At 50.1% G+C, this 21,995-nt stretch overlaps 6 protein-coding genes across 7 annotated transcripts; 4 read left to right on the forward strand and 2 right to left on the reverse strand.

Annotated features, from left to right (window-relative positions):
• Positions 1–943: 943 nt before the first annotated feature.
• On the forward strand, positions 944–3,273 carry PV10_04836 (uncharacterized protein; the record flags this gene model as incomplete). Its single annotated transcript, XM_016369424.1, has 7 exons — positions 944–1,046; positions 1,105–1,870; positions 1,917–2,007; positions 2,052–2,141; positions 2,191–2,285; positions 2,336–2,635; positions 2,690–3,273. 7 exons carry the CDS (start codon positions 944–946, stop codon positions 2,952–2,954), a joined length of 1,710 nt encoding a protein of 569 aa, XP_016225212.1. The 3' UTR covers positions 2,955–3,273.
• Positions 3,274–3,739: 466 nt separating this feature from the next.
• PV10_04837 (uncharacterized protein) lies at positions 3,740–6,031 on the forward strand. The gene has a single exon (XM_016369425.1). It carries the CDS (start codon positions 3,813–3,815, stop codon positions 5,220–5,222), a length of 1,410 nt encoding a protein of 469 aa, XP_016225213.1. The 5' UTR covers positions 3,740–3,812; the 3' UTR covers positions 5,223–6,031.
• Positions 6,032–8,821: 2,790 nt separating this feature from the next.
• On the reverse strand, positions 8,822–10,238 carry PV10_04838 (uncharacterized protein). Its single transcript, XM_016369426.1, has one exon. It carries the CDS (start codon positions 9,996–9,998, stop codon positions 8,940–8,942), a length of 1,059 nt encoding a protein of 352 aa, XP_016225214.1. The 5' UTR covers positions 9,999–10,238; the 3' UTR covers positions 8,822–8,939.
• Positions 10,239–10,439: 201 nt separating this feature from the next.
• Positions 10,440–13,412, forward strand: PV10_04839. Of its 2 annotated transcripts, XM_016369428.1 has the most exons (3): positions 10,440–10,815; positions 10,876–12,224; positions 12,291–13,412. In XM_016369428.1, the coding sequence occupies exons 1-2, from the start codon at positions 10,490–10,492 to the stop codon at positions 11,501–11,503; spliced, it is 954 nt and encodes a 317-aa protein (XP_016225216.1). In that variant the 5' UTR covers positions 10,440–10,489; the 3' UTR covers positions 11,504–12,224; positions 12,291–13,412. The 2 variants fall into 2 exon arrangements, with proteins under 2 accessions (XP_016225216.1, XP_016225215.1); XM_016369427.1 differs by having other exon boundaries at positions 10,876–13,412.
• PV10_04840 (uncharacterized protein) lies at positions 11,516–13,268 on the reverse strand. Its single transcript, XM_016369429.1, has 4 exons — positions 12,839–13,268; positions 12,726–12,788; positions 11,741–12,670; positions 11,516–11,684 (listed from the first exon to the last, which is right to left on the reverse strand). The coding sequence occupies exons 1-4, from the start codon at positions 13,097–13,099 to the stop codon at positions 11,574–11,576; spliced, it is 1,365 nt and encodes a 454-aa protein (XP_016225217.1). The 5' UTR covers positions 13,100–13,268; the 3' UTR covers positions 11,516–11,573.
• An 892-nt stretch (positions 13,413–14,304) lies between the features above and the next one.
• PV10_04841 (uncharacterized protein) lies at positions 14,305–15,203 on the forward strand. Its single transcript, XM_016369430.1, has one exon. It carries the CDS (start codon positions 14,630–14,632, stop codon positions 15,170–15,172), a length of 543 nt encoding a protein of 180 aa, XP_016225218.1. The 5' UTR covers positions 14,305–14,629; the 3' UTR covers positions 15,173–15,203.
• The last annotated feature ends 6,792 nt before the right edge of the window (positions 15,204–21,995 follow it).

The following is a 21,995-nucleotide window of genomic DNA, read 5'->3' on the forward strand; positions in this document are numbered from 1 at the left end:
ATCTTCCGACATCAACGACATCAGAGTATCCCAATATTCCTCCCACATGGTCGATGGAACGTTTTTTCTCGTCTACATGCCTTTGGAGGGCATGAATCGGCTATTCATCATGTTACATCATCGCCCCTACAGTCTCAGACCATTGGTGAGTACTAGACGGACCTAGGTATTGTCCATTGGGAACGGGGAACGGCGGCAGCTGTAAGTCCAGGAAGAGGGCACAAAGGTAGCCTATTCAACCCATTCACAACTGGCATCTATGGATGGGACAATACTGCCTGTTCCAACTGGTGCGAATACTTTTCAGCTGTATTCAGCAGAGATAGATCATGAATGGGTCATGATTGTGTGTCAATCTTGAAGTCGCCAGCTCGGCACCAGAAAGACTCGAACAGGACACGTTGGGTTGACAACGAGGGCACCCTCCTATTCTGGAATACTCCAATGTGAAAAATTCCGGCTGCTCTTTCTAAATGAGCATGAATGGAGACAGAATCATCTGATTTATGCAGGTAGGTCAATGGTGCCTGCAGGCTCCAATGCTATTGTCAAGAAGCTCCTTCCCATGTTGAAAGTGGATTCAGCTCTTTGAAGACCTCTCCCTCGCCCTTCTCTTCTTCTCCTCAGTCTTCTTCCTCTTGTTTCGTTTCTTCACTCTCTCCATTATACAACTGCTACAGCCTTGCTTCCAGAATTTGGCTGTTAGCCTCTTCTCTCTTAATCATCCATCCTGCACTACATCTTGGCTTGCTCATTGTACAATCCTCATCACTGCTCTATTCATTGGGTCCAGCCCCAACTTCTACGATCAGAGCCCTGGCAGAGTCCCGCAACGCTCAGTCAAAAGGTATGCAGTTTTCTTGAGCCAATCATCTGAGGATCTCCTCCTTCCCTACCCACTCGAATCGTTGTCTGATCTCTGACTATCTTGTGCCAAAGGACCATGTCGGACAAACCAGCCAGTCAAGCGGTGGCCAACAGTTACAGTAGCTATCCACAAGGTCGACTGCCATACACTACTCCAAGTATTCAAGGCTACGCTGCAGGTGAGTAAAGCACCAGGTCCTTGAACTTCACTGTTTCCCATCCACTGACCAAGTTCAGGTCTCGGCTTGTCTGGCACCTCCCAGTTCACCAACATGCAGGCCCTGAAGGCTTCCCTTCCGGCACCCACTCATGTTGAGAGTGAGATCAATGCCTCCAGTCGTCAAGGCTATAACAGCCCTCTGATGGTCCTTCCTTCTGGTCAAACCGTTTCCCTCAATAGCTTCTACGGCCAAGGTCAATCTGGTGGCGGAGATACAACCAACTCTGCCCACCTTCCATACGTCCACACTGGCTTGTTTCCTGGTTTCGTTGGCAATAGCAACATTTCTGGAGCCGCGATTCATGGCTATGGCTGGCCCTATGGACTGACTTCCAACATCCCTGGTTTTGATCCTGCCCGTCGTGGATCTTGGTCTTCCACCGAGGATCCTTCCACCAACAATCATGGTGCTACGGTGGCTACACAGGCTGATTGCTATCCTGGACATTCATACATTGCAAGTGCCATTCCTAACCAGCACTACATTGCTGGGCCCATCCAACCCTTGAAATTGCCGGACAACAAGGCTTATGAGTTGGCCAATCTTGACGAACTCGTCTCTCGAGATCCTCCAATTCCTCGTGCGGTCCCAGCGCTATGGACCAATCAAGAAGAACTCAGTCTTGCCAAATGTCTTCAGAACCCAGAGGGTATCACCAATGTCTACATTCGTGGCTTCATGCCAGACACCACTGATGAAGATCTCGACCGCTGGGCATCTCGTTTCGGTGAGATCGAGTCTTGCAAAGCCATCATCGAACAAGACACGGGAAAGTGCAAAGGGTATGAAGAACTTAACCCACTCTGGTCTCGAATTGACAAAGATTAGGTTTGGATTCGTCATGTACTATTCTCCTGCCTCGGCTGAGAATTGCATTCGGGGATTTTTCCATCTAGGGTTTCAGGCCAGCTATGCTCAGGTACGTTCAGCCTTGACCCGGCAAGACGGTGTCTAACTTTGCAGAAATCTCGCAACTCTCGTCTCAAGGACCTCGAAGACCGAAATTCGACAAACATCTACTGCACTGGTGTTCCAATTGACTGGAACGAGTCGGTATGTTGAATTCTATTCTGTATTGCATCGGGAGCTGACAACAACACAGGACCTGGCCAAACACTTTATTCCATACCTCGCCGTCTCTACCAAGATCTGCCGTGATGCCCCATCTGGAGTCAGCAAAGAAGTTGGATTTGCCAGGTAAGAAAAATCACAACCAAACTCGAGATCAAGACTTATTCATGGGCCAGATTTGAAACTCGAGACATTGCGGAACGTGTGGTCAAAGAGTTTCACAGCACGCTGACGGAACATGATGGTGTCAAGCTCTTCTTACGCTTCGCAGACACAAAAGCCCAGAAACAACTCAAGCAACAAAGTCAAGAACGTCGCAACTGGCGCAGTCGCGAGTACAGCTATTCGGTTGAGCACACTCCATCTCCAACCTTGACTCGCCTTCAGAATGTGAACAACCACATCAGTCCAGGAAGCTACCAATCCCCGGCCGGTGCAAGCAATGCATTTACCCCCGCGACGTCAGTCTCTCCGGCGTAAGTGCAGTTTAATTACTCAACTCGTCTCGAATACTAACAATATTCCTTCAGTGACATGCCCGGTATGAACAAGGCTCGAGGTTCTGCTTGGCCGATGCAAGGTGGTCTCCAGTCCATTACCAACACCAGTGCACTCCGTGGAAGTGTTGCCCCATACATTGAGATCCCATCAAAGGTTGCTTCTACCATCCCAATCCTTGCAGACAACTCGGATTCGAAGAAGGTTCAAACCCCAAGTCCCAAGAAGGTGACAATTCGCATCGAGCCTGCCAGTGGCAAAGAAAACTACTCGGGCACTCCTCAATCCAGCAAGTGAATGCATCTCAGAACGGTTTCGCTACCACCAGTGCACAAGCTTTGGGTCTGCACTGTCCTCTTGGTGCGGCGGTTTCACATCTTGTCCGCCTTGTCCATTCTTGTTGCAAGCATGGTCAGACTAAAAGTTGAATCGTAAGAATACTCGATGCATTCTTCACTCATGTATTGGCAAGTCATCGCTACTTCTGCATGAACAATATGTCGACATGGATCAGGAATTAGCAGGGATATGCAAGTCAGTCATCATCGTTGAACTCAATATGTGCTACAAAGAATGTACAAACAACAGAGCTGTATATGACAGGGGGAGAGACACTGTATTCAAACTGTGTATCGTGTCAGATAATATGACAATCTTCAAAAAGACCCGGTCTACCAAAACCATGACTCCCATTGGCAGATCGTGACCTTTGCTCGTCAATCTGAGTAGCTCTTAGACTCTGTAGTGGTGTTAAGCCACAGGCGCATCTTCCTCTATTTGCGTAGTGGGTCTCCTTATAGAGATCTCTCACCAAGAGAACCCTCTCTCTTCTCCAGCTCTTAGCCACCTGCAGTCTGCAGTCATTACATCTACATTGCTAGTCAACAGTGGCAAATAGGGGGGTAGTTTGGGGGCGCAGGCTAGCTAGTGCGTAAATGGTTTAACGTTTCACCGCATCGCCATTCTGGCCACGGTGGAGTTTACCGCCATAAACGAAAGCCTCGGTTGGTTGTGATTGCCGCCAGCGCAGTTTGGATTGTCGATTGATTCTGTTATTAAGTGACAGTCATCCGCCTTGCACTGTTCTGCTTTGTGCAGTGGGGAGCTGCTCTTGATTTTGTGTTCACACCCATGTGCCATAGCGCCTGAGACGCCATGGAGTATATCAGCGCCCTTCAGTCCCCTGTGGATGATTTGAAGCCTTCGCTGTTCGAATTGCTCTCCGAACAACAGCTTGCTGACCTACTGCCACCGACCCTCCGATACCTCCTTGCCATTGCCACACATCGCTATCCTAGATATCTGTTAAGAATATTGAACAACTACGACGAAGTATATGCATTATTGAGCGTGGTGGTGGAGAAGTATTACCTTCAGACTTTCGGTGGCAGTTTCACAGAGAATTTCTATGCCTTGAAACGCGAGAAGGTGCTCAGTGTCCAGGGAGGCGAAATCAAAAGGACTCAACTTGCAGTTCCCGACGAAGTCCGTCAGAGGCTGAGTCTCGCAGGTGCAGACGTCTGGAAAAACCTGGCGGTGCTGGTGGGCATCCCATATCTCAAGAGAAAGCTCGATGAGAGTTACGACATCCATATTGCGCCCAGTGCAAGTTTACTTATGAGTGGCAGCTTAGGAGGACCTCGATACTTGGACCGTGATGCTCTTCCACACAATGCTACGATCAAACAAAGGTTGATGTGGTACTATAAATGGTTCCTGCGGAATGTATACCCAAGTTTAAACGCCGCGTACTATTTCAGTATCCTTGCGTTCAGCCTTGGCTATCTATTCGACGGCACCAAATACTCCAGCCCCTTTTTGTGGATGATTGGGACACGGATGCGAAGGATGGGCCCCGCCGACTATCGCGCTATCGATGCTGCTTCTGCCGCCGCTGAGAAGGCTATTTCAACGAGTGGTCGTCCTGGTCAGGGCTTGAGTGGCTTATTGAACCCCCGGACAATGTATCCCCGACTCTTGTCCAGTTTGAAGATCCTGTTGCCCACCAGTATCTTTGCGTTGAAGTTCTTGGAATGGTGGCACGCCAGCGACTTTTCCCGACAGTTGACCAGAAAGGCAGCAGAAGGGTTGGAACTCCCACCCCCGATTGTATCTGGGATGGGCCTGGCGAAGACACCCTCGGCAGAGAAGAAGGCTTCAGGAGCAACGATGCCATCCGGTGGATCCCTCCAAAGCCCCGTTTCAAGCACGACTTATCTCCCGATATTTACAGTACCACCTCCCGCCTCAAGCGATTTATGTCCCATTTGCCTTCATCCGATCTCCACTGCTGCAGCTTGCCAAACCGGTTATGTATTTGATTACAAGTGCATTTTTCAGTGGATTGAAGGCACTCATGAAAGGCAAGAAGCATTCATGAAAGGGGAAAAGATGAGTGAATGGGAAGAGGATGAAAACGAGAACTCGGACGAAAAAGACAACAACGGTGAACAGTCGAAACCTGTGAGCCTCGAAGGCAGTTGGGAAAGCGGCAAGGGTCGTTGTGCGATCACAGGACGCAGGGTCCTGGGCGGCACAAGCGGGTTGCGTCGAGTGATGGTCTGAATTGTGATGGAAAACACAACACAGACCAGCATACTTTGAGGCTCTGTCTGCTGCCTCTTCTGCACTATCCGACATGGCTTTGACCATCCTACTCGCTCTAGGTGGAGGGATTTCGGTGCTGCCGAGCGTGGATCACAATGAATTCTGGTGCTGGGATTGATATCGGACACACGACCACCCACGTTACCAGTCACTCGAATCTTCTATACTTGGCCCACTCTGCTAGCATGCTAGTGCTCGGCGACACTCTCAGGCATGCATTTAGCGAAGCAATCATGTCAAAATCCATGGCAAGCGCAGTTGATATACAACGGTTGCAACCGGGCCGCGTCAATGAGTTTCGACTACAGCTCCTCGTCTTATTGGCACTGGAGGTCAAAGCCAAAGTTAAGAGGGATGTCCAATCTCATGGCAAGCCTCGCTTGTGTGAGACGACGAAAGAACCCCGGAGCAGAGCCGAAGCGCCACAATCACCCGTACCCAGGTTTGGTGTACGACCTCCTCGCTTGTTCCTCCTGAAGTCCTGGTGCCACGCATCGACGGTCACGGAATTGCCAACAGGGATGGACGCTGTTCATGATAGCCTCCGAGTCATCTAGATCAAAAACTGTCCAGGTGGGGTCAATCCGGGCGAGATTGGCTCAAGAGGTTTTCGAATCCTCCAAGTCAGATTTTCAAGAGGGACATAGTAGTGATGGCGGCCGGCCAGGTCAAGGGCAAGCTGAAGACCTACCGGGCCATCTGACAGCATCATACTCAGTGATATACTATGATACATATTAGCTATATAGGCGATGCACATGTAGACTCGAGAACTGATATAATATAGAGATCTCACTCTGCTTAGGACTGGTCATCCCGCTTCATTCAACCGGTGGACAATGGTCAAGACTTTGTCAGTCCATATCAAGACCAACCGACCTAAGGGATGAAACAAATCCACTTCTTGGCACTCGGCTAACCTTTGACCAATAAGCTGTCGTTATTCCACCTCATGTCTCCACAAATCGAACCTCATCCCTCCCTTGGCATCATGCCCCCCTTCTCTTCACGTCAGGATGTGATATTCAACATGTCCAGACCCGTTGACAACAGTGCTCGAGGTTGCTGCTCTTCCCCGTGGAGTGACCATGCTAAAGACAGATTTCAAAGGCCGACTGGTGTAAAGATGGTGAGTTTGAAACAATCGCAGGAAACCAGCGACTTCATCTTGCAAAATCACGAGACATCGGTCACCCCTGTTCGCCACGTTAATCCTGAAACATGCCTATTTACCTTCCCTGGCATGCCCAGTACCGAGTACTCGCATGTCTATGGGAGCAGATCTGATATTATGCAATACCAAGATCCAGTGTCTCCGATCCAGTGTTTGACAAGCGAAGGGCAAGACGCCACTATGGAGCCCAAGTACCCCGCCCATCACCCCCCATCACCGCAGTCTGGCCGAAGAACCACTCTGCCTAGCACATCTACATTCCAACTGAACGACGGTCCCATAATCTCCTATTCGTGCCCTGCAGAGCCTTGTTGCTGCTGCCATCTGGACCTGCCCCTCTGACATGAAACTTGCCAGCAATGCACTTGAAGGGCTTTGAAAAAGTGTTATCCACCACCAGTACTGGTGATTGCTTGGACAGGGAGTACACCTACATGTCTACTAGTGTGGACTCGGCAATCATGACTTGCATATATCTTTCCCAGAGGTACTTCCTTCAGGGCATATTCTGTTCCTTTCTTTCCTATCCAGAGCTCATCATTCCCTCCCAAAAGCTTCAAAGCAGGTCTTTCGTTTGCCAGGTCATCAGACCGTTCCATTCACTCGTCACGTTCTTTCATTCCTCAGGTCTTCATTGATTGAAGCCAACTGTTGTCACTCCTTCGAGTACATTTTGAGCAAACAACCCAGAGAAAATCATCTATCGAAACACTCTCGCACCCCTTTTGATTAAGATGGCATACTTCAAATCAACGGCTCTATTCGGGACACTTGCCCTTCTATCCAAAGTTCAAGCCCACGGCCATGTCACTGGTGTCATTGCCGATGGCGAGTGGTATAGTGGATACATTCCCTCATTCCAGTTCTCGAACCCCCCTCCAGTGGTGGCAGGCTGGACAGCCGACAACCTTGACAACGGATTCGTCAGCGACTATTCCTCCCCAGACATCATCTGCCATAAGCAGGCCACACCTGGTGGTGCTTATATCAAGGTGACGGCCGGCTCGACCCTCGACCTCCAATGGACAGAATGGCCTGAATCACATCATGGCCCGGTCTTCGATTTCCTCGCCCCTTGTGGTGATGACTGCACAACAATCGACAAGACCAGCTTGCTATTCACCAAGATCGACGAGGCTGGCCTCATCGACGGAAGCTCGCCGCCTGGCCACTGGGCTTCGGATGACATGATTGCCAACAACAGCACATGGAGTGTGACCATCCCATCCAGTATTGCTCCCGGAAAATACGTCCTTCGCCACGACACGATTGCCCTTCACGCTGCCCATGAGGTGGGTGGGTCCCAGGCCTATCCTCAATGCTTCAACCTCGAAATCACCGGTTCCGGCAGCAACCCACTGACCAGTGGCGGAGTACCGGCAACCGAATTCTTCCAGAACGACCACCCAGGCATCTTCGTCAACATCTACCAAGTCTTGTCCAGCTATGTCATTCCCGGACCCCCTGTGCTGGGAAGCTCTGGATCCACCCCTCCTCCATTTACCAATACGAGCGCATCCGCGACCACCTCCGCAGCGGCTGTCAGCAGTACCACGGCAGCTGTGACCTCAGGCGGATGGGACTACAGCACCACCTCCGTTGCTGGGGATGTCGACATCACTGCGAGTATCACTGCTCCGACTGCCGTCATTTCCACCACTGTTGCAGCCATCACTACCACCACCACTACATCTGATATTGTCGAAGACATCACCACAGATCCGGTACCTCAACCCACCCTGCCGTCGGACATCGAAGACCCTATCTCGACTTCACCAGTATCTTTCAGCAGCACTGTTACTGGCCGCATCGGCAAGCCAACCAGATTTGTCTGTTACATCGAGGAATAGATTTTCTCGCTGTGTCTGTGGGGTAGAGACCCGGGTTGTCTTTGCCACCATTGAACAGTGTGCGGCAATTGTTGTCTCGGAAAAGACTAGGGTGAATTCTTCGTTCTTGGACAAGATACCTACATCTACATCTGATTGTCTAGCTGCAAGCAAGCATACGAAGATTGTCGTTCCCAGTGTGAGAACGACAGAAATATATGATTTCGATTCTCGTTGTATATATTCACAGACATTTGTTTGGGGTGGGGGGTTTTATGGAAGCATCATTCTTGCGGCCTGAGGCTAGCATGGATGACGATATCCCTTTTTGGTGGAGCCTCTCTAGGATAAGATTCTCTAGATCTCTAGAAATGCATAAAGTCATGCAGTCATGTCCATGTCACAGGTACCTCTCGTGTTTTGTGGCAAGAATGGCCTAGCTGCTTTTTGGAGCGTTACTGACAGATTTGCCCTGTTTCAAGACCACTAACATGCATATGAATACTGCGTCTCCGCGTGAAACTCGTTTGTTGTGATCATCTCTCACACGTTATCTTATATTCATGTTTGGCTATCAGTCTTGTTCTAATCTTGAGGATGTAGCGGTTGTGCCCAGACCGATTCGTTAACTATACCGTAACTTTTTCTAATTCGTGTCTCTCTAAAACCCAATCAATTGTTCAAATCAACCTCTTCACCATTCTTCAACTTGCCAAAGCATTTCTTCCACAAATCATTCTCTTCGCCGACCCAATACTCGAGATCAACAGTATCCAGACCGGGATCACTCGTCTCAGCATCATCACCATGACCGTTCGTTCCCAAGGACTCTAACCAACTAATAACACTACCTAAACCGATCGCCTTACCTACACTCTGCGTGGTCCCCGCCTCAAGCATGACATGGACGACGTGGACGTGAAAATGATAATAAGTCGGCTGATAGTGGATATAGCACTTAATCTCATCCTGATCCACCTGACCCGGAAACACCTTGGTCGCCGCCTCGGTGATATGAGCATGCATAGTCTTCAACCAAGGAACGTGGGATTTCTTCAACGAGCGCAGTGAGTGCAGATCCCGCCGTTGAGGCAACGCCAATAAATGCATCCCCGTGACGGTCTTGCGATCCCAGTTCAGATCCGGTAGGAGGAGAAACCCGTCATCAGAGGGTGAGTCCCAATCAACTCGCGACAGCACGTCTTCCTGTTCGGTGCGTCCGTCGAGAATGTTGTAGATCCAATCCAGACGTCCGGATTGTCGTTGTCGTGAAATGAACGGAGAGATGTGTTGTTGGTAGATTGTGGATGTCTCCTTGACTTGCCGGACTCGTTGGGCGGAGTATTTCCGGATATGTTGCTCTGTGCAGGGATAGATGAGGTTGAGTTTTAGGTCGGGAATGGTTGGGACGGGTGATGATGATGTGGTTGATGTCAGTGTCGTGCCGATGGGGATGGCGGGTGGGTAGGATGTTCGGTTGGAGAGGTACCAGCGGTAGATGTCGTTGGCTCCGAGGTTGGTCGTGTTGGTGAGGGTTCCTAGGATGACGGTGACAAGGTCGGGCTCGATTGGTAGAGCTGCTCGTTCTAATACGATCAGAGCTGGTTGGAAGTCGATTGTGCCCACAATAGATATCCGCCGTCCACTCTGGTCTTGGTTCAAGACTTTGTCCACTTGAAATCGTGGTAGCAGTGCCTCGGCTTCGGCTTTGGTCTCTGGTGGTGTTGCCATTGCGGTAGTTGTGCGGTGTTAGACCTCTCTAGGCTCTGTGTGTCTTGTTGTGAAGACTTGTGATGTTGTGATGGTCTAGTCCCGTGCATATATTTTTTGTTGAAAGGCTGGATTCCGGCGAAGTTATATGTTTACTTCCCGTCAGAGTTTGTGGGCACCAAATGTCAACATCAATGCCTGTGCAGAGCAACAAATAGATCAATTTCCAAACCTTTTCGTATGCAAGCACCCTCACACACATCCAATGGACAAGGTGAATGTAGTGTTTGGGAGAAATCAAAAGGTATATGGAGTCTGATGAATCTATCGGACCGGATCATCTATAATCCCATAGACTGCGGATCCCCTCCGGGAATACTTCGGATCAAACTTTCCCAAAGTTGGTGAACCTGTGAATCTTTGAACCCCAGATTCTCATATTCTGCCCCGATCTCTCTCTTTCTGTGTTTCTCTCTCGCTATAATCCCATAGCCCCGTAGAGGGGTGAGGCAATGGCGACGGGGGAACTTTCATCAAATTGGAAAAAGCTACAGAAGACACTGACCAAGACCTCATCTGTCGAGCCCACACCATCGAAGAATGGCACCAAACGAAAGCGCGAATCGACGTTGAAGGCTCGAGTAGGCGCAGGGAAATTGCCCCAAAGTCGACAAGCGGCGATCAAGAGAGATCTCAAGAGAAAGAAGAGCATGGCGTCAGGAGTTTCACAAGTGCAAAGGAAGACTACAATACTTGAGGTTGAATCCTCCAATGACACTCAGCGTTTGCGGGTAGAACCACCATCGGCGGTGCTGGTCAATGCCGGGCTGTCTCATCAGTATGTTTCCATGCCCTGCTGGGTTTCAAAGAATAATGGCTAACTTCTGTGGTCTCTCAGCGTTGAATTGGGAAGATATGTCGCCATCGACTGCGAAATGGTTGGAGTGGGCCCCAATCCGGCACGAGAGTCGGCATTGGCGCGAGTCAGCCTCGTCAACTACAATGGCGAACAAGTCTACGATTCATATGTCCTCAGCAAAGAGCCTGTGACAGACTGGCGGACTCATGTCAGTGGAATCCGGCCGGAACATATGGCCGAGGCACGGTCGCTGGAACACGTCCAGGCCGAGGTGTCCAAGATCATCACGGGCAGGATTCTCGTTGGCCATGCCATCCACCATGATCTCGAGGCGATGATGCTCAGTCATCCGAAACGTGATATACGGGATACCTCTCGTCATCCTCCGTACCGAAAATGGGCTGGAGGGAGTTGGCCTGCGCTCAAGATCCTGACGTCCGAGTTATTGGGCTTTGAGATCCAGGACGGTGCTCATTCAAGTGTGGAGGACGCCAGAGCATGCATGTTGTTGTTCCGAAAAGACAAAGCAAGCTTTGAAAAGGAACACTCTCGGCGTTGGCCGGCTCCACCTGCGCCAGCGCCAGCGCCTGAATCTGAATCCCCTGCGCCCGACAACCAATCCCATCCAGCAAGGTCGAAAAAGAAGAAGAAAAAGAAGAGGCATTAAGATGCTAGGAGGCCAAACACAACAGAATTATCCAAGATTGGAGTGGCATGTCATTATGGTATCACGAGTGCTACAGAGGAACATCTTCCATCAACTCCATGGCTCCCTCCCGCGAGACAGTGATGATGACATCTCCCAGCGTTCTGGTATTGAAGCCTGCTTCACAATATGTGAAATAGTACTGGAAAGTCGTTGTTAGCCGCTGTGGACACGTACTCTTTCTGTGCGGCGACTTACCTCCCATTTTCTCCGGAACAGGGACACATCACTCTCGGTCATTCCGTCATGTTCTGCCAATAATGCCGGGCGGATCCTAGCGTCAAAGTTTTGCTGGAAATTGTCCTTCCACAGTCTCAAAGTTTTGGCGTAATGAGGCCCAATATTCTCTATTGAATCCACAATCAACAGACCTTTACTTCCTTTGTTGATGGCTTCTACCAGCTGGGATACAGAGGGGAGGTGTCCGCCGGGGAAAATATACTTTCGAATAAAGTCTTGACCTTTGGCATAAGCCTCATATCTCGATTCGGGCATTGTGATGGATTGGAAGACGGCAATGCCACCAATAGGCTTGAGCAGTTTATGGACACACTCAAAATATGTGGTCAAGAACTCCCGTCCGACGGCTTCAATCATCTCAATACTGATGATCTTGTCGTAGGGGCCTTCGCGAGGCATGGGAAGGGCTCGGTAGTCGCACAGCAAGACTTCAATGTTGTCGGTCAGTCCAGCATCCGCTATTCGGCGATCTGCCAAATCTTTTTGTTCATGACTGAGGGTGAGCGAGGTGACGCGACAACCGGTCCTCTGGACGGCTCTGATGGCTAAGCTGCCCCAGCCCGTGCCGATCTCAAGGACATGGTCGGAGGGTTTGATTTTGGCATTGTCAATGAACCTGTCCAGTTTGCGATACTGGGCCTCTTGCAGAGTTTCATCTGCCTTTTCTTCAGTCATGTCCGACTTCGGCTTCCATATGGGACAAGAATAGGTCATGTCTGGAGATAAAAAGGCCTCGAACATGGCATTGCTGATGTCGTAATGAGCACTGATATTCAACTGGGCATTGGCCAAGGTGTTTGTGCGGCGCAGGAAACCACTGATCGCGGAGGAGAGGGAGGAGGTGAGGGTGGTGGCATTGGACAGGTTGTCACGGTTGAGGATGAAGATCTGCCTTGGTGTCAATCAGGTTGTCCTTGCCCAACAGCAAGGCTCCATGGCTTACTCTAAAGAAGGCAGTCAGATCCGGACATTGTATTTCGCCCAGCATGAAAGATTCGGCGAAACCCTGTGCTATGACTTAGTCTCTACGCACCAGAGAACAGCTACAATGCGCACCATATCTGCAAAGAGAGCCAACCGCAACCAGAAGGCATCGCGCACTACACGCAGGTGGACATTTGGTTCAACAGGGTCACCTGAGGTTTGCCCGCATATGGTTGTGGTCCCATCGTTTTCTAGGATCGTGAGACGGCCACGTTGGATGCGACTCAATAGGGCGAGAACCAGATTCCTGGAGACGCTGACAGCTGGTCCCCATGCAAAGGCCCCAGCAAAGCCACGAGCCTGATCGAGTGCTGAGGTCACCAGGGAGGTCATGGTGAGGAGGAACAAGGAATGGAGGAGATTGGGACTACGGCATCGGAGGAGCGATAGTAGAAGCAAAGAAGCAACAAGTAATGATGAGGTGCCAAACGGCGCGTGTACGAGAGGAAATAGAGAACAAGATGAAAGATCACCCAACGCAGGAAGTTCACAGAGGGAAAAGAACAAACAAGTAAACGATGACGGCACGATCGAGGGACTTTTTGGACGATAAAAAATCAGGCAAGTCGGTGTAATACAGGCCCGTCCTCCGAGGGAAGGCGCGACTCAGGCAGGGTCCAGAAATGCACCAGGACTCGTAAAGGGTCCATCCACTCGACTGTTGACGCCAGCATCCAAGCACAATCGAGCATTGGTTGGGAAGTGGAAATGGAATGGTGGGGTGACTTTGACGTGTGGTCAACTCTATCAGCAAAGCTTCATCGTAAAGGCATCATTGAGCTCGCTCGAGAGCCTCTCCCAGATCGATGTCATTCGTGGGAGAGGAAATACATGGCCTAGCCATCCTAGCCATCCTAGCCATCACCTTCTTGTCCAACAGGCCCGTCCCTCAGGTCAACTGAAGCTTGATTCTCTTGTCCATGTCCTGTGTCCAGAGGCTGTACTGACTCACTGATCAAGGGTGAGGATGTACATATTATCAGTGGGACATGTGTAGAGGCGCAATCCAATACATGATAATGACGTTTACATTTTATGCTTTGGGATTGGGGCGAGTTGGTACCTGACGATCTCGTCCACTCGGCTCATGTGATGAGGGGCAGCACTGCCAGCCGAAGAAACGTGGACTTGGTGACTTTGTAACCTAATGTGCCTGGACTTACATTCGGATCTTTGGAAGCAATTGTTGACCGCCTGGTGGTCTTAACCCTAACCCTAAGTGAATGCAGTGTTCAAAGAAAATGTGTTGGTGCTTGCCCCGCTACATCCAAAGTCTTAAATGAAGAAACGTGGAAGGAACGATGGGGTGCCCCTCACGGAGAGAAAGAGGTATGTAGATCTAATCTAATCAGCTAACTTGATTTTTTAAAGTTCGGCTTAGGCGGTCCAGCCGTTTCGGGTATGGGTCGCGCACTAGTCACGCCGCCGCTTTTAACCTCTATAGACTGTCGAATTCTGTGAAAGCGGCAAGGAAGGGTAGTTGTACATATACAGTCTGTTCAGGCCAGATCGTGGCTTAGTAGGCCTAGGCGGTCATCTGTGACCTGGCGCCTCCTACGATAATCGTCCAGTCTCTTGACAAGAATCCAACTTGATGGCAACAAAAGGCACAAGACGGCAACTGATTGGATGACCCATTCGCCGAAAGCCAGTCAGCCGAACGAAACAGAATTAGCGTGATTGCATTGCATTGCATGGCTTCAACCTCTGTGGAAAACAAAGACGGCCAGCGCCTACTCAGATGGCACTATAACCGAGGGCTAGATGTCCAAGGATCAAATTCAGAGCAGCTGGCACTGTTCTTCTTTCCTTAAGCTTCCTCACTGAAGACATCTGCGGAAAAATAGCAACTCTCGGTCAAGCATGTCCGTACCGCAAACCAACCTCCGGCCCATCAGCCGCTTCGTAACAGGCCACAACAAAGCCACCGGGGCGTCCGTTTTCGAAGCCCTTTCAGTGCCAGAAACTCCTCCAATTTCAAGTTATCCTGGCGGCATGCAAATTGCGTTATACTACGCCACCTCTGGCTTTCCTGTCGACTTGAGTGTCGATCGCGACATCGAGGTATACGAGAACATAACTAAAAATCCTCCTGGGATCGTAGTCCCAGATGGATCCGCCGCCCGAGTCATAGACTTCCCTCCAGGTTATGAATCTCCCATGCATCGAAGCATGAGCCTAAATTACAACTTTGTCATCGAGGGGGAAGTCGAGGTCATCTTGGACTCCGGCGAAAGCAGAACCTTGAAACGAGGAGATGGACTGGTGCAGCGAGCGATAAATCACTCCTGGCGAAACACGAGCCAAACTGAGTGGGCCCGAATCACGGCAGTAGTATTACCTATCCATGACTTTCAGGTTGCGGGACAGAACGTCGAAGCGAATCTGCCATCTCGACATGAATAGGATCAACTTTGAGCATCATGTGATATAAAATACCGAGAATAGACCATTTTCCTTGACATGGTGTCTGTCTATAATTTCTTGACTGTGTTCACAAGTTCACTGGCGAACTCTATTGTTCAATGGACGTTAAGACAACCCCGCAGGTTTTAATTTACATAGATTTATCCAAAAGGGCTCGGCTGACTCTATTTTCCCGTGTGCTTGTGATTCCCGCAACCTCCTCGCTTACAGTGCCGGCAGATATACATGGATTGTTGTTTGACCCCTTTACCCACAAACCCCGCACGAGCTCTCAGTAAAAACGAACCGGTGTATAATTGAACCGGTCGTGGATCGCTGCAGCCAAGTCAAGTTTGACATGATCCCTTAGAAGGTTGCCGTGGATCGCCAGTCATGGCGAACGGGTCCAATTTTGGCACGAGTTCAACCTCCCGCCATCGAGCCGAGCCATTGTGGCATCGCAAAATTGACTTGTATGAAATGCCGATTCCTGCAGTCACTACCATATCGGCAATATATCACGCTCCCAGTCAGTTTCTGCCTCGTTTGCGGTGTCGTACCGAAACAAAAAAGCTCGAGCAAAAATGACGCTGCACAAGATCGAAAAAGTCATCATCGCTGGCGCTGGGCCCGTTGGGCTTTTGACTGCTCTGTTGCTAGGCCAGAAAGGCATTCAGGTAGACGTTTTGGAGGCCTACGAGGAGATCAACAACTCCCCCAGAGGATTGGCATATGGACTCCCTGCAATTCAGTAAGGATGGGCTTAAGGACTGTGCATAAGACAGATGCTGACTGACGACTCCTCTACCCCAGAGTGTTGGCCCGAGCTGGGATTCTCGATAAAACCATCGAACGCGGCTTCATTCCGAAAGATGTCGCGTGGAGGAAGCCTGACGGTACGCTCATCGCCGGATTTGATCGTCTAGAGGCTCGTATCGATGGCTTGCCACAAAGTGTTATCCTTCCCGTTGGCTCACTGTCTGCTCTCCTGTTGGAAGAAGTTCAAAATTATCCCAGCGTCAAGATCTACTGGGGCCACCGAGTCTCCAACGTTGGTCAAGACAGTGACAAGGCTTGGGTGGAGGTTAATGGCTCCAGCAATCTCATGCACGCCGATTTTGTCATCGGCTGCGATGGCGGATCAAGTACCGTGAGAAAATCAGTGTCTGGGGCTAGTTTTCCTGGTTCTACTTGGCCCAAAACACTTGTTGCTGTAAACGTAAGTCTCGGTCAGGACGAAGTTCTATGGTTGAGCTCTGCAAAGACAGGTTTAGGCTGATACTTGAAGTGTAGGCTCGTATGGACTTTGACAAACTTGATTTCTCCGATGTCCAGTGGATCATCCACCCTGAGGACTGGTTTGTCATCGCAAGGATCGACAAGAAAGGTTTATGGCGCATTGTCTACGGAGAAACGCCCGGGTTGTCGGCTGAGGAAATTCGAAGCCGACTCCCCGAAAGATTTCAGAAGACTCTTCCAAGCCACCCAGAGCCTGGTACTTATGAGCTTGAAACAGTTACTCCCTACACTGTTCATCAGCGATGTGCCGAGAAAATGAGAGTCGGGAGAATCCTGCTCGCTGGCGATGCGGCCCACTTGAACAATCCCATGTGAGTTGGTCACTCAAAGTTGACCGTAAAACCTGCTAACGCGTTGAAGGGGTGGCCTCGGCCTCACCACTGGCGTTTGCGACGTGGGCAGCCTCGTAGATTGCCTGTACGGAATCGACAGTGGAGATGCATCAGTAGATATCTTGGACAAATACGATGAAATGCGCCGACAAATCTTCAGCCAGGTCACCGACATCACATCCACGCGGAATTTCCACCGTGTGATGGCAGACCCAGAGACTGTCTTGGAGAAAGATCCATTTTTCCGCCTTCTTGACAAGGCGAAGACAGATCCCGACGTGGCGGTAGGCTTGATCAAAGTGAGTAGAACCCGTGGATATATGAGTCATCTGCTTTCCAGCCGCCCTACTGATAACCTTGTACAGCACGAGATGAGCATCGGATGTGATATGACACAGTTCTACTCTAAGCCGTCAGTGGCGTCTACCGCTGGAAGTGCCTCGCGGCCATGAACAATGTCACCTGCCAAAATTGGGGGGAGGGAAGCAAGTTTCAAAACGGTGGCCGCAGAAATGGAAATACTTTTGTTCGGGGTCCAAGTCATTGCATTAGCTTAGATTTTATATATCGAAGTTACATGGATTTTCGAACGCCTGGCTCGATTGACTCAAAATTGGATCCCTCGAGCACTACTACTTAATCGATCCGCCGACATCAAAGATACTTGAAACATAGGTTAATATATTGTATTGGAGGAAGCGTAAATGGAAACACTTTTCTTATTGAGTCACTCAACATGAGACAACTTGGTCTGTTTACAGAAATTTATCTAGTTCAAAGGATGCCTCCTCGATGGTTCACTTTCATAACAGACCACTCTGTTGATCGGATTTTGTGAATGCAAATTTGTTCGCCAGGCTTCCAAAACCTTCGATTCCCACCTCAACCATATCTCCATCTTTGATAAGCCCAGGAGGCTGCATGAAACAACCTACGCCACTGGGAGTGCCCGTCATGATCACGGTCCCTTTCCTCAATGTTGTTCCTCGGCTCAAATGCTCAATAATCTGTGCCACTGTCCAAATCATATCATCTGTGCAGGTATTCTGCCGAATTTGTCCGTTGAGGGATGTGGAAAGCTGCAAGTTTTGGGGATCGGGAACGGCGTGAGCCAGCACAATCGCCGGTCCTATGGGCGCAAAGCCATCAAAAGACTTAGCATAACAATACTGGCCTCCACTCGCGCCAGGGAGTTGGAAGTTGCGCGCGCTCACATCGTTCCCACAGGTATAGCCGAGGACGTAGGAGAGAGCCTGGGAAGAGGTGACATCTTTCGCGTCGCGGCCGATGACGATGCTTAGCTCGCCTTCGTAGTCAAGCAGAGACTGGCAGCTAGGGTGCACATCGATAGTGTCATAGGGGCCTATCCAAGTCGTCCAGCCCTTGTTAATAGTCCACTTCCCGGCATCACATCTGCACCACTATCCACTTACCAGTAAGAGCATCTGGTGGCTTCGTGAACACAACCGGATACTCGGGAATAGGGTTCTTGCCCTCTGCTGCATGTTGTCGATAATTAAGCCCGATACAGATGATCAAAGGTGTTGACTCAAGCGGACAGAGGATCTGCATTGACTTTTAGCATTGGAGTGTCGGACATGAAATGTACAGAGAGAACTTTTTGAGTACCTTGCTGATTACTATCTTCTGGTTGCTGGTATGAAAGCCATCCCATGGAGTGCCGCTCAGAGCATCGACGGCTATTCCCTTGAGGTCCGCTCCTAATTGCTGTTGAGAGACGGCCCCGTAATGAACGGACCCTTCGAGGTCAGTAAAACGAACGAATGCCTCAACAGCCATTATTCGGGTGTCTGAGGCAGCTAATATTTTCTGAAGATCTGAATGTGACATAAACTCTTCCAAAGGCACTGTCCGCGCATGGTTTCTACGGAGGACCTCAGGATTGCGTCTAAGTATACCGCTGCAAAGCGGACTGCTCGACAAATGCTTGTTACGATGATGCCGGTCAGACCATTGCGTCTTGTGATGAAGTGATACCACATTCCGCTTCGTGTTAGCTGCTGAGCGGTCCGAGGAAGTCCAGTCAGGAACGCCGAACTAAATGGGAAGACCAAACTCCCCGCGGGCCAGACCACCTGAACCCAAGCGCACAAGCCGGGATTTTCTCTTCTCAATTCAGGGATCTCAGTAGCCGCACAACGATTTGGTAATTTTGCGGAAGCTTCTCAACCCAGCATCGGGATTATGGTTGTTGTGCCACGTGGTCAACAGATCATATCAATTACAATGCTGGGAATGCTTTTATGGCCAAGCTACGTTCTCCTCGATTGTGAAAGCCCTCATCCAGAAGTTTATCTTTAATTTGCTACCTTCCTTCAGGACTCGAAGACTGTCCTCACGGCAACTACATTGAAAGCGTGATTCAAAGTCGACATCATGGTTTTCGACTTTGACGATACATCCAAGCCTATGGCACGGCCAACAAAGCTGGCCCACATAGTGCTGAGGACTAACGACAAAAGTGCCATGGGCAAATTCTACTGCGACTTCCTGGGTGGCGAAATGGTGCATGAAAACGAGGTTCTGGCATTCATCACTTATGATGACGAACACCACCGAATTGCGCTGGCCGAGATCCCAGGTCTCAAAGCAAAGGACCCTACTACATGCGGATTGGAGGTAGGTCATCTCGCTCAATGATTACTTTGGCCCCGCGTGATAACTGACACGTTTTTCAAAAACAGCACATCGCATTTACTTTTGATTCACTGGAGACCTTGTTCCTTGCCTATCGTCAGAGGAAGGCCAAAGGCATGCTTCCATTTTGGGCCGTCCACCACGGGCTGACTATCAGCTTATATTACAACGACCCAGATGGAAACATTTTGGAGACGCAGGTCGACGTTTTCGTCGAGAATAGCGCAGCAGACGAATATATGCGCTCTCCAGCTTTTGCGCAGAATCCGATCGGCGTCGACTTCGATCCGGAAGATTTTATTGATCGAATCAACAAGGGAGAAGCAAGAGAGAGCCTTATGCGCAGGCCTGACATCGGACCCAGAGGTATTGATAGTGTCCCGCAGCCTCGTATCAAAGGTCAACTATGAAAGGCTTTCAATTGAATAGTTTGGCTCATAGGCATTGATGTCACCTGAGCTACTTTTATAGTCAATGTACGTGAATGCGTCAAAAGTTAAACTTCGCAAGATCCTGTTGCCTTATTATAATCAATAAGAACCCTGTGAACTACTTGAAATATATGTATCTCCCCCTTATTCTGTTAGATACCAAAGAGAAGTGTCGATGGCATATCGCTTCAAACCCCTGTCAGTTCCACTTTTTACTCATACGCGCACACTCATCTAGTTCGCCGCCTCAATGTTGTATCCATTGTAACATGATTGGGGCGGTGAGGACGACTCTCAGGTCCTCATACTTTTTGTGTAACCGATCTATGACCAAAAAAATTCATTCTATACAATGTTTTTCGTGAAATGCCGAACACGGAGGTCCAGGATGCAGACCTCGGAGCTCCACAGTGTCGCGATCACTGAGGTTAACTTCTTCAGCCGTCCCATTCTCCGCTTGCTCCACCTCCACATGTACCGAACGTCCACAACCAGGAGAATGTGCGGGGGAATGCTGGTAAAGCTGGGTCGACTAACCCGATTGAGTCGGCTCGGGCGACAGAACGTTGAGCTTGAGGGCAAGTTATTGTTCAAAAAGGCAGGGCTTTGTCGTCCTTTGCTCTCTCCCTATTAGCGACGAACGACAGTCTACTCAAAGACGAGCTGCTACAATGGAAAAGATAACGACTGAAGACAGGACCCAGCAGGAGAACATTGAGGTCCTCCCATCCGAGTCCGCAGTCAAACCATCCAAACACCGAATCGGAGAGGAGGTGCTCGACTCCCATATCCACGATGACCACGGCGACCCCCATAAAGCGGCGCTTGAAGGCGCAGATGAAGAAACTCGAGTGAATTGGACAACCTGCGCGGCTGTCTTCTTCCTTGGTCTGACGTTTCTCTCATCCCTTGGGTTCACGTTGAACTGTTTCCTCTCTGTAGCCACGCTGGTGGCTTTGCAGCTCCAAGGGTCCACAAATAATGTCAACTGGGTCGCTGGGGGCTTTTCATTAAGTGGGAGTGTCGCGTTCGCCATCGCCGGTCAACTTAGCGACTACCTTGGTCGAAAAGACGTGATTGTCATCGGCCAGGCATTTCTACTTGTTGGACATCTTACGTGTGCCACGGCCCAGAGTTTCAATCAAGTCATCGCGGGTATGGTGCTCCTGGGCGTAGGTACAGGCATGTGCTTTGTGTACGTGATGTCCCCTTCTCCATATCTGGTCCGTCTGCCAGTGTCAATCTCGACGCTTGCTAATTATTGCACTATTCTATACAGCATTTTTGCAGGTGTCTCCGAGATTCTGCCCAACAAGTGGCGGTCTCTGGGTATCGCCTGGATTGAGGTCAAGATCGCCATTCTCGCCTTGTTTGGGCCATTGATAGCCCGCGCACTGACTGACCGGGCAACATGGCGGTGGATCTTTATCCTGGGCGACATTGTGGGGGTCATCGCTTTAGTAGGCACTCTATTCTTCTACCACCCACCCCGCCGGGTCTTCCAGGATCGCACGAAACGGGAAGTCTTGTATGAACTCGACTACATGGGGATCTTTCTTTACACCGCTGGAGTCACACTTTTTCTGCTTGGACTGGGCTGGGCTGGCATTCAGCATCCATGGCGGAGCGCCGCCGTCATCGCGCCAGTGGTTATTGGCTTGGTCTTGTTCATCCTCACCTTCGCTTGGGACTTTACCAGAGGTCCTGATACCCGACCACTCTTCCCCTATCGACTGTTCCGGAAATTCCGAGAATTCAACTCCCTGATTATTATTATGTTTGTGTCCGGCCTGGGGCACATTGCCTGTACTACGTTCATTCCACAACAGATCCTGTTCGTTTTCACCTCTAACCCAATTACGGCTGGTTGGTATAATGTACCCGCTGCAGTTGGCGGTTTGTTTGGCGGTGCGGTGCTTGGTGGCTTGGTGCCACGAATGAAACACATTCCCTTGCAACTGCTCGCAGCAAATGCAATCCAAGCCCTCGCTGGAGGCCTGCTAGCACTCGCCACGCCAGATCGCATTGCGCCAGGCTTGTTTCTCCACGCACTAGTGAATGTACCGTTCACCTGGATCATCGTCATTGGCTATGTCACCGTCG

Source organism: Exophiala mesophila (genome assembly GCF_000836275.1).
Source record: "Exophiala mesophila strain CBS 40295 unplaced genomic scaffold supercont1.3, whole genome shotgun sequence".
NCBI classification, from domain to species: Eukaryota; Fungi; Ascomycota; class Eurotiomycetes; order Chaetothyriales; family Herpotrichiellaceae; genus Exophiala; species Exophiala mesophila.